This window comes from Rhyacophila brunnea, unplaced genomic scaffold (genome assembly GCF_057557595.1).
Source record: "Rhyacophila brunnea isolate RB1 unplaced genomic scaffold, BYU_Rbru_1.0 scaffold_5, whole genome shotgun sequence".
Lineage (NCBI taxonomy): Eukaryota > Metazoa > Arthropoda > Insecta > Trichoptera > Rhyacophilidae > Rhyacophila > Rhyacophila brunnea.
The window spans coordinates 4,476,206-4,487,813 of record NW_028233170.1 but is presented as its reverse complement, the minus strand read 5'-3'; the positions used below and the strand labels follow the sequence as shown (position 1 = coordinate 4,487,813).

Below are 11,608 nucleotides of genomic sequence, written 5' to 3'. Positions count from 1 at the left end.
ATAAAGCTTGGAAACCACTGACTTAACATTTGAATTTTGTCTAAAAAAAAACAAGATGTTAATTACCCCACGTTTAATTTTTTGAAAATGCAGAAAATTATTGGTCACTCAACGCGTACTATATTTTTTGCCGAAATAAATACTATAATTTTGAAGGCACTGTACTATAATTCCACTTTCAAAATATGGCAACACTGAACTGGAGAGTGAAATATACTCACGTGCATCAGTGCCATTTCGCAATCGAATGGTCTTCGAAAATTTGGAAATCTGCGGCCCGCGACGAAATATTTTTCCTAAAAAAAACAAGCCGACCATCAAAATTTGGGAACCTGCGGCCCGCGACGAAATATTTTTCCTAAACAAGCCGACCGTGAAAATTTGGGAACCTGCGGCCCGCGATGAAATATTTTTCCTAATAAAAACGAGCCGACTATGAAAAATTGGGAAAATTTTCATTTTCAACAGATGACAACGCGTACTATATTTTATCTCCAAATACTATAATTTTGGAGGCTCTGTACTATAATTCCACTTTTGAAATATGGCAACACTGATGTGCATAGACCCCACGTGGTACCGGCTAGAGTTTGCCTGTTGGTGCCTGTTGCCAACGGTTTCCCGGTAAAGGCAGCGAAGGCGACATTCATGTTTGTGTTTTATTTTGGTTCTCTGTTAGTTTGGAAACTGTTTTCAACGCCCAACACATTCACTATAATGAATAGGTACTGTCAACGCTCTTAATTCAATATATATACTACGAATCTATTTATGTCGCCTCCGACTCCTCTACTTGTTCTTGTTAATGGTGGCCGACCGTTATGATGGCGTTACAAACAAGTTACCTACCAAACTATCTTTCAATCGAAGATATCCTCGCTACAAATGAACGCGTGCCGTGTAAATTTCTAAATGAACTTCCTAGAATGGGTAAGTGCTCGAGACAGGAACTTTTGTATTACCTACATATTTCTAGGGATTGAAGTTTGTGCGGATTCTTTAGCGTCCCGCATTGTTTAATATGGCTGGTGAGTTTCTAATTGAACAATAGTAACATTTTAGTCAGTCATGATTCATGAACACCTTATTCGTATTGTGGCGCTTCAATCATTGTAAAAGGGTTATCCAAGTTATGGTACACAAGAATATAACTTATTTTTCAATCGATAATTTAGTTTTTGCAATCACACATGGAACACAATACCATTCAAATTACCTCCCCGAGCCATCTTGGATTTTACGGTCTGCTGCTTACGCGGATTTTCCATGACCTTCTCCTTTCACATTTTGGGCTCTATTTCAAGGGTACGGATGTCGGCATGAAGCACGTCAAGAGTTTGCGAATTGTTGACACGAGTAGCTCGGATAGGAGTAAATAGTATGAAGCTGTCTTGTACGAGTGCGCTCGGTCCAAGTGTACTAGGATCGTACTCGGATCGATGTTAAAATTAAACGGCCATCAAACTTTTCACGCACTAAACTGAGTGTTTCACGAGTTTAGTGGCATGTTGCCCCATCATGTTGGTGCCGTGTGTTTTCCAAATTTAAATCTTTCAATTCCTGCCGCAAAGCCAGTTATCATTTGTCTATAGTTTCGAAGTATGACTGATGATGCCCCCAGCCTAAAAACCACACCAAATGGTAATCGCTTCTCTTGGGAAATGCGTGAAGACCAAATTGGCGAATCTGCGATGCTGCCAGTCGTCTGTTGGCTTTAGTTCTTATGTGAGCTGGATTTTATCATGGTGTAGGTCTCTATGCAAAATTCGCCTTGAAGAGCCATATGAGAAGCCAAGTTGCTACGATCTACTTGGAATTGACATTTCTGGCTCTCCAGCCACACTGTCTCGCATACACATCGTTCTGGACGAACATGTACAGGTGTCAGGCGATCCAAAACACCACCTACCTGTTTTCAAATTTTTTTAATCAGCTTGCGAATAGTCTTCAGTTGTGCGTACGATGATTTCTACCGAAGTCTGACTTTCATTTTTGCAGTATGATCGTTGAAGATTTCCTATTTTCGTAGTATTAAAAAAACATTGAAGATAGCATATCTTTTCATATTACACTATTACAGAGATGTACCTATTTATACTACTTAACTAACGAGATATATCTGCATCCGCAGGCTTTTCTGCCAATCATATTATAGGTACTCACATAAGAGTAGGGTGGTCAGATTTAGGTTTGTAAATACGGGACATTTTCAGCGGAAACTCAAAGTCCAAGTAGTTACAGAAAGCAAATGTTTATGCAAATGTTTTTTGCGTAGGCTTTTTAGATCCATCATCAGACTGCGAGAATCTGAAGGCGGGAACTTCCATTGAGCTGCCACTGTGGCTGGCAGAGGCTCTACTGCTGAAGAGGCCGCCTATGGTGGGCGTGGATTTGCCAAAAGTTTACAAGGAAGCATATCGGGAGATTCTCAAAGCTGATGCGTCGGCTGTCGATCTACACAAACTAGGAATGTTTTACTATGAGTTTGGCAGTCACTGTGCATCGTTCGATCCCCGTGGAGGTGTGGCCAGCTCGCTAGAATCGGTTTGTTCATTTATTATTGTTACCAGAGACAGGCTCTTTAGCGACCATCAGTACTTCAACAAAGTGAAAACAATGAAATAATTAAATTACAAATCTAATGCATGTTGGTTTTGAAAGTTTTATTTACCATAATTACGTCACCATAAAATAATGTTGTCATCCACTTATTCATTAGGATGTTTTGGAGAATAAAACACTAAAAATAATTACCGCACTGCTAAAATACTATTATAATATAATTTATGAGGCGCCGTCGGCTTTTTCATTGTACAAAGGGCCTGTCGAATAATCGCCAGGCATGTGAACAGAGCTAACACAGTTTCGTGGCACATAAAAAATATAAATTATTACCCATTATAATAATGTAAATATCAAACATGGAACAATGAACAAAGCCAAACAAATTTACTGGAGTGCTGTGCATCGATAAAATATTTTCCAGCATTATTTCTTCGATAATATTATGTGGTAGTGACATTTTGGCGGGTGAAATAATTATTTCACATATATTTATAATGACAAAAAATACTAAAAACAAATCTTCAATATGTTTCTTTCGAGATCACAAATCACTAAGAAAAAATACATAACACTAACGTAATCATAATAATTAATTAAAAGGTAAATAAAAATATTATTGATGCACACTTTTCGATGCATGACCAATGTTTTGTTTTGATAACCCTGGTGACGCATCTAGTACACCCGTCTTCGCAATGGCGCGCGATTCAAACAACTGAATAACGAGTGTTCTTTTCAAAAATATATTTCCTTGTGTTTTACTTGACATTTTTATGATCTGTTGCCTGATATGTCTACCTAAAGGTTTGAACTAATTTTTAAAGCATAGTATCCACAAGTGTCTCTTCTAGTTTGGTCAAAAATACGAGAAAGTCGTTGATTTGTGAATATCATCCATTTCTGACGCGAACATCTTTTTAAATGTTGTCAGCGCTTTGTGAAAACAATCTATTGAATTGTACGAATAATCGTCGCCATAGATGTCAAGGAAGCCAGTCCACGAAATCATGAAGCTGAGAAATCGGCACGCAAAGATTTTGTGTGACAAAAGAAACATTTCAAACAAACAAGAAAGATAGCACGGTGAAACTTTGAACATAAAAGATACTTTGTGATGGTCATATTTTTATTATTTTGAATGAATAACTAAAAAAAATATTATTTAAAAGTTATGTGTGTTATATCTCTTGACCACTGAATATTGAAATGCACAGTTGGCCTACTTGTGTGGTAGTCAAAAGAGTTTTGTGGCTCAAATCCATTGACCACGGCATCTTTGATGGTTTTAAAATGCTTTTGTGTACTTAACTCATTTTCGCCAAATTTGTGGCTTGACTCCTTTGACATCTATGACGACGATATATTCCCCAATTTTAAATAATATTATAGTACTATTTTCAATACAAAAAGCTAATGAAGCTAGTTAAAATAAAGATATATTCACAGACCCTTTTTTATGAAGAAATAGTTGTTACCCATTCGCTCGACCCATTGCGTCCGTAGATTGAATCAAATACAGTCGAACTTTGTTATTATGAGGAAGATGGTACCGACTGAATTTGCTCGTTATAAGCGTTACTTATTATATCAGAGAATAGGTATTTTTAAATGAGCGGTCACACAACACAAAAAGTTGCAATTCAAACAAAAATGCACAATTAGAATTTTTCCCCGAAACAAGCATGGCATTCATAAAAGAAGTTGTTTATTGTAATGAACGCTGGTAGGTACCTACTGACTTCACAAACCTTGGATTTTTTACATGCAATTTCAATCATATGCGTGGATATTTTTTCAATATTGTCGGCGAAAACACCAATTAGGTAGGTTCTTAGCACTTAACTAGTGTCATAAACGTAATCTGATCCCGGCGGCATCCTGTCTGGTCGGATTTTATTGCTTATGTCGAAATGTTTTTAAACAATCTACACATTAACAGTTTTAATAAAAAAATTACGATATTTTAGCTCAGTATGCCCGATTAGTAGCTTGTTATAAAAGTGAATAACTGTAATGAATGTAAAGAAAATCATAAACGTCAACGAATGTTTCCTTGTTACATCCGAGATCTCACTATATCCGTGATCGTAATAACCGTTCGACTGTACGCATGTACGACGCAAAGTTCGACTGTACGCATTGAAAAAATGCATTTCTTTGACCAGCCGAGGATCGTGATTCACATCATATACAAAGGTGGTTGCTCTGTAGTCCATGTAGTCAGACAGTGTGAGTGCAAATTAATACTTATCAGTGAGTGGCTGACTTCTTTCATTTTCCTTCAATTATGGCAACACTGGTAATATTTTATAGTTGACATAGCGACTTCCGGAAAAAGATACAGTGAAATAGCAACCTTGTGCTTGTTTGATTTCCAGACATTCCGTAGCCGCTTCCGTTACATAATGGACCTGTGCCAGAACTCAGAACCGGACCCTATGGCCAGTGCCAAGCTGGACCGTCTGGAGTTGGGTCTCCTGGCGGCGGGGCAGCGTGCCGGGACTGCTCTCACTGCGTGGTGCAGTGAGGCCACGGCACCTCTCAAGACTGCGCCCATGGTCCGTACACATCTCAAGAGGAAACGTGCCCAGCTAGAAGAGACCTGACCGCGGCTCGCATCAAGTTTTCAATTTTTTGTATTAATTATTATACTTTAAGTCTTTCTAAACAGCCAATTATTGGGCCTCAGGTAAAATAGTGTCTGTTCTGTTGCAAATTTATGGTGGCAGGTGAAATGCGAATCATTGACAACACCAGTTTACCAGGCCCCTTCAATTATATTATGTAATATCCAACCTCCAGTAATTTGGGGGCTACATTAAAATAGGAAGATACAATCCAAATACAGCACAGCAAAACTGTGTTAATTCGAAATTGACAGGACTGGAAAAAAATTGAATTGCAAAATGTATAAACTTAAAAAAAATTTTTGTTAAAATTTAGTAACTTCGGTTCCCTTCAGATTAAAATAAGTGGTGACTATTATGGTTCATTCATTCAATTCGCGTAAATCTCGCTCTAAATAGATTTTATGAATTTCAGCGAATATTTCGATTTACGGTGAATTTTAAATTAACCATGTTCATATTAACGGGGTTTTACTGTACATAATATTTTAATATATTATATTAAAATATTGTATAACTCTTACAGCTTGGCTTCGCAGATTCTTTTAAAATTTCGTAATAAAGATAAGTCCTGATTAGTAAAGTTTTTATTGAAACACTAGATTCAATCATGGAGGTCGATGAACATTTTGTATTTGGAAATTCAAATCATTGGTGTTTTGGACAAACCTCATGTTAAGTAATGTAATACAAATTGTACAGACTCTGCTCACCAACCGATGATGAAAATATTGCGTGTTCACACTAACTAATGCGTCATTTTCGCAGCCCTAGAATAGATACCATACCACGTTGTGCGTGGTACTTATTGTATGTACCTCGCTTTTGTCATGCCATTTTGACGGAACGTAGTTCGTTTTTTTACCGGGAGGTCGCTACGCTCTACTGCGCAGACAGTGTTGCCAAGTAAAATTTTCAAAATTCAGTAGATTTTTTGATAGATCTACTGAAATTTCAGTAGACATGGCAACACTGTCAGCGCAGACGCAGTACATAGACAATAGATACGTAAAAAAGCATAGATAATAATATAGACAAGCTAGCGAGTTGATATCTTAATAATATGTCAATATTATTGTGTTGTTGTTTAATTTTCTCGGGTGCTAGCGCTAAAAAATGAAGTCGAACGTAAATAATATTGTGGAATTTCTTAACGTCTACCAGCAGTACCCTGTGCTATGGAATATAAAAGACAAAAACTATTGCAATACAAATTTAAAAGATGAAATTTTCAAACGTCTTTTTAGTGAACTTAATGAAAAGCAGGGGGCATGGATACGAAACAATTGAAGGCAAAAATTAAATCTATTAAAGATGTATATAGACTTGAATTAAATTGAAATTGAAAAAAGTAAAAAGAGTGGCTGTGGCACCGAGGAACTTTATTCACGCCGGCGTGTAGCGTGTAAAGTTGACCGGCTTTCAACTTTTCTAGGTAGTTGCGACAGAAGAATCTCTCTGGACTGATTTGCCATCAGAAAGTCGTCTAAGTAAGTGACGATTCTCATACCCTTTCCCCGGAGGTGTTCGGCCACCCAGTTTGTTAATGAGGCAAACAGTCTTGCTGCTGCCGACAGTCCGAACGGAAGGCACGTGAATTGAAGGAGTTCTCCTTGGTAAACTAGCCGAAGAAATCGGCGATGTTGTATAGCTATAGGTACATGTAGGTACGCTTGGCTTAGGTCTATTTTTACTAACCAGTCTTCCCTTTGCAGGAATGTTGGGACCTTGAAATGGTGGAACAGTTTGAACGCCTTGGTTGTAGGAAACCGTTTAGGCGTTTTAGGTTGAAGACGGGTCGTTGACTGCCGTCTTGAGAGGAAGCTCGGAGATGGTTCTGCCAATTCCAATACTCCCGATTTCTTCAGTTCCGCGATTTGTGAAGTGATCTCCGGCGATTGTCGCGTTTGGAAATCCTTCTGGAATTGTACGGAAGGCATTATTAGAGGGGGTTTCTTTATAAACAGAATACGGGTTTCCGTTATTATTTTTAATAATGGTGGTGGTGCACCCTTGGCCTGCCAGATTTCCTGGAAATGCTGGAGGCGTCCCCCTTTGAACGTGGTGAGGGAGACCCGGTCACCTGCGTCTAGGGTAAGTGCCCCTCGCACCACCTCGGTTATCTCTGGGAAAACCTCGGTTGGATGGGCGTGGGCCTCTCGGCAAGCCACCCCTAACCTGGTCTGGTATCCTCCTCGTGTAACCCTGCCTCCGAAAGGTGTCCTTGTGTCCACCTGACGAAGTGCTAGGTTGACTCTCCCTGCCCTGGTCAACCACTTTGGTGGTTTGATCAAAGACTGGTATCCTCCTCGTGTAACCCTGCCTCCGAAAGGTGTCCTTGTGTCCACCTGACGAAGTGCTAGGTTGACTCTCCCTGCCCTGGTCAACCACTTTGGTGGTCTGATCAAAGACCTTCTCACGACCCCCACCTCTTTCTAAGAATACCGCCAGTTTATCTTTATTGAAGATATGTTCTGCGCTAGGTGGGATCTTGTTAAGAGCCTCTCGGGTGAAGGTGTCTTTTATACCGGAGAGGATTGGAGAGGAGATCTGAACCAACTCTGCCCGTTTTACACAAAGGATTCGGGTGACGTCCTCAGACACTTTGTTGAGTGCTGAAGAGGGCCCGAACTCCATTACGACCGTTTCAAAAAGAGCCGTACCGATGGTGTGGTCGCTGACAGAGTCGACCACACGCTGTAACGCGTCCCGAATACACTCCTTTTGAGCGAGCATCGCATTTTGGAGGCCGCCGATCGTACGCTCCATTAGATGTATCGTTTGTCCCAACTCAACGAAAGACGGGGCTGCCAAATATTGTTTTTGGGTTTCAGCGTAGCGAACCCCTGCCCAATTATCTGTGTCAAATAGTTGGAGCCTGGTAAGTTCTGCTACCCGAGCTTTGTTTGGTGTCGGAAAAGCAGGCTCCTGAACAACGACACTAAATACAGGCAACGGAATCCTGTTGGGTTTTTCCGCTGTTTCAGGCCTTGCGGGTGGCCGTAAAAAACTTACCGGAGAGTCGATGTTTACCGTCGGCCTCTGCGGAGTAGGCACCACTGCAGGCAGACCCTGTTGGGTTAAGATTGAAAAAATCTGCGATACCTTGTTATCCAGTGACATTACTGTTGCCCTCAGTTCACCCACTGGATCGCCCAACAGCAATTCCGACTCATTCGAGTCGGTCTCCATCGCTAGTCCCTCCGCGACGTTGCTGGCTTCATTACGCTCCATGTTATTGCACAAATTTTACAATTTAACTGTTTGAAAAATTTTTTCGCTTCTGAACAAAGGAAAAACAATCAAAAAATGAATAACCAAAGACAAAGCACGCTACGATAGAAGCGTCAGTCCTGCCAGCCGGTAAAGATAAGCAACCAGAGAGATAAATAATCGAGAAGAAAAGGGGGTAAAAAGGGGCCACTACAGAAGAACACAAGGCAAAAAATACGATCAACATCTCAAGGGACTTCAGAGTCAATAGCGAATAATAAATTATATAGCTTGTTGGAAATTATGTAATTAATTTGGTACATAAGTATTATTGATATAGTATTTTGAATTTAAAAAATTAATTCATACCTCCCATGCAACTGCTATTCCTCATTATCTCCTTCTGAAATAAAATAATACACGTCATTATTTGTGAAAATCTCATAATGACTCATTCAATTCTATTTATTGCTTGCTTCCATCATGTCATTGTTTGTGACAAATTCACATTTCCTAACATTTTTTTTACAATAATAACGATAACTCAATAGTAACGATTTAAAATCCAAAGCAAACAAGAAAATTTTGAAGACACCCCTTTTATGAAACATGTCTGAAGTGTTTAAAGAAAGTTTGAAAGGATCTCTGGATATAAATTTGATTGGTTGAGTAAACAAACCTATATAAATTGATACGGATTGAAATTTTAATAAAGTTTCGTTACCTCTAGCGCATGCTCTTCGTCCATATGCTACAGTACCCGTGCATGCTGCGCTCTTATGCACCCCTCTCCTACGGTCGAAGCGCCCACCTGAAACAATAACATTTCTAATCACATTTTGTGCATTCAACTGCCTGTCATACTAGTTTACATTAATTATTTCACTGCTCAATAAAAACTGTCTAAAATAAAAGTGAGAACTCAAATAAATATATAAATTGATCATACCATCAAATCGCCATCCCGCCTTGTCTGGGTGTGAATAACTGATTGCCGAATTTGGACACTTCCCCTCTGCGATCGCGGTCTCGGAAACAATCGCCGAACAGGTGGTGGAGACACTAATGGGGCGGAGGTTAAAGGTGTTTGTATTCGTGTCGAAGAGCCATGTGGTAGCTCGCTCGGTGTGTGCTGTGATTGTGAATATGTCTGTTGTTGTGCTGGTTCGGAGGTGTCGAGGTGGGATGGTTGTAAAATTAGTTGTGATTGGGAGCCGTGTGGAAGCTCACTCAATGTGTGTAGTGATGATGTCGGTGTATATGTTTGTGTTGGTGACTCTTGGTTTGTTTGAAGGGTGTGTCCGTGTGGTGAAAATGTGTTTTCGAGTGATGTAGAATTTAATGCCTGTAAATGCATGTCATCAGAATCTCCATTATGCTGCCACTCTATTCGCAGATTGTCTGCTACAGCTGCGAGCGCAGCCGGGTTGTTGTTTGGTCTGGAAGCCAAGGGTGGGGCACCGCCAGTTCTCATGATGCTGGCCCTCTCTGCCGTGTCAGCTTTCCTAATGTTTGACCTCATGGTATTCCATAATGAGTTTAACATAGCGGCAGTTCGCTAGAATAAAGCAGTTTTACCATAATTTATTAATTATATTGATGTGACATATGCGTATTATTCATGAAAATGATATTAAGACACGTAAAAGACTTACCTACGCCCGCTTACGCACACTGTCGGCGTGCCGCTGGTTGGTACCTAGTGCGTAAATGGACTTAAATGTTCCAATAAAATAATTTTCTATTGATATAATATCTCTAAACTGTAGTTCAATCTATATAATATAGTACATAATATCATTACTTACTGTTGTTCCTTGGCTTCGCCTATTGAATTCGACTGCTATCCTAGCCCAGGCGGCACGTTTTCGCGCGTTGCTGAACGCATTTGTTATCCGCGAATTTATAATTAATGTTTCCCTATCGGCACAGCTAACTAATAGTTCCTTTTCATCTTGCGTAAAGTTAACTGCCCGTCGTCGTTGTGCCACAATCGGATTCATGATGATGCTAAAAAATGTAAATGAAAATGATGCTAAGCTTGTAAAAATGATAGAGATCGTGGGTCAATGGAGGTGTTTGTAATATTGACAATGATCCGCGAAGCTGTATTGCCATATTATGGAAATATTTACTGGGTATACTTTGATCATTTCGTGCATTATGAAGTATAAAATAAATATGGTTTTACAACAAATAAATTATTTAAAGTTAATGATAATTATTTATTTATAATTATTAAATTTATATGGTACCATTTGCACATTTTTACACCGATTCACAATTTCAAAATTTTAAATTAATTTTCGGGAAATTTAAATTTAAAATTTGGTAACATTACCCATGGCATGACGCGTATTACGTCGGCGACGTGACGTCACTATTCGCCAGATACATATTAGGTTTATGTATGCAAATTTGCAGTAAATAGCTTGAATGCATACGCCTGTAAGTATATAAAATAATTAGGCACTTGTTTTTATGCTGAAAAATCAGAATAAATACCTATAATATACTATATTCAGAAACAAATTGTATAATATACGTACTGGCAAAGAGTAGCATGTTCGCGCCCACTCCATTAACTGTCTTGAGGACAGAGGATATTGATAAAGGGACCTTAATTTCACCAATTTCAGTGTCAAGCCCAATGTTAATAGTTGGCATGACTATGACATATGGCTGACTGGCATATTTCACCTTCATTTTTGGGATTTTATCTGATACTACATGGAGTTCTGTCAATTTTGGTAACACCCTGATCTCATTCATTGTAGTATCAGCATGATATACTTGTACCACATGATCCCATTTTTCAACTAATTGTTTTCCGCCAATTGTGCATTTTAAGTCTTTTGTCAATGAGTTATTTCTCATTCCTTTTATTAAATGGGGAATATGAAATATTGGTATTAATATTGGTATTACTTTGTGCCCATTTTCTTCAAAGAAATTGTCCTCACTCTTATACAGATGAGCTTGTTTCTCGTCGCTCAAATACAATCTTTTTGTCTGCTGGATGAGTTGCTTGATGGCAGCCTCATTACTCTTGCCTTGATCGCATATCGTTGCTACAACCCTTAGTCCAGTTGAGTTGACAGCTTCTATAACGGCTTTCAACTGAAACATGATTTCAGGTGTTTTTGTTGACCCTGTACAGAATGTGTAAGCAACAGGTTGTTTAAATTTACGACGTATGCCTC

The 11,608-nt window shown here is 39.1% G+C and overlaps 2 protein-coding genes across 2 annotated transcripts; one reads left to right on the top strand and one right to left on the bottom strand.

The window, feature by feature from the left end:
- Nucleotides 1-562: 562 nt before the first annotated feature.
- LOC147065938 (DNA replication complex GINS protein PSF3-like) lies at nucleotides 563-5,549 on the top strand. Its single transcript, XM_085955985.1, has 3 exons — nucleotides 563-930; nucleotides 2,276-2,544; nucleotides 4,944-5,549. The coding sequence occupies exons 1-3, from the start codon at nucleotides 822-824 to the stop codon at nucleotides 5,169-5,171; spliced, it is 606 nt and encodes a 201-aa protein (XP_085812111.1). The 5' UTR covers nucleotides 563-821; the 3' UTR covers nucleotides 5,172-5,549.
- A 164-nt stretch (nucleotides 5,550-5,713) lies between these two features.
- Nucleotides 5,714-8,478, bottom strand: LOC147065937 (uncharacterized). The gene is made up of 2 exons (XM_085955981.1): nucleotides 7,541-8,478; nucleotides 5,714-7,426 (listed from the first exon to the last, which is right to left on the bottom strand). Exons 1-2 carry the CDS (start codon nucleotides 8,424-8,426, stop codon nucleotides 7,272-7,274), a joined length of 1,041 nt encoding a protein of 346 aa, XP_085812107.1. The 5' UTR covers nucleotides 8,427-8,478; the 3' UTR covers nucleotides 5,714-7,271.
- Between the last annotated feature and the right edge of the window lie 3,130 nt (nucleotides 8,479-11,608).

Coding starts and splice junctions, on each gene's coding strand:
- LOC147065938 (XM_085955985.1), top strand. CDS start 822: ATGATGGCGTTACAAACAAGTTACCTACCAAACTATCTTTCAATCGAA. Junction 931..2,275: donor AAATGAACTTCCTAGAATGG/GTAAGTGCTCGA, acceptor TTTTTTGCGTAG/GCTTTTTAGATCCATCATCA. Junction 2,545..4,943: donor TGGCCAGCTCGCTAGAATCG/GTTTGTTCATTT, acceptor TTTGATTTCCAG/ACATTCCGTAGCCGCTTCCG.
- LOC147065937 (XM_085955981.1), bottom strand. CDS start 8,426: ATGGAGCGTAATGAAGCCAGCAACGTCGCGGAGGGACTAGCGATGGAG. Junction 7,427..7,540: donor TCAACCTAGCACTTCGTCAG/GTGGACACAAGG, acceptor GCACTTCGTCAG/GTGGACACAAGGACACCTTT.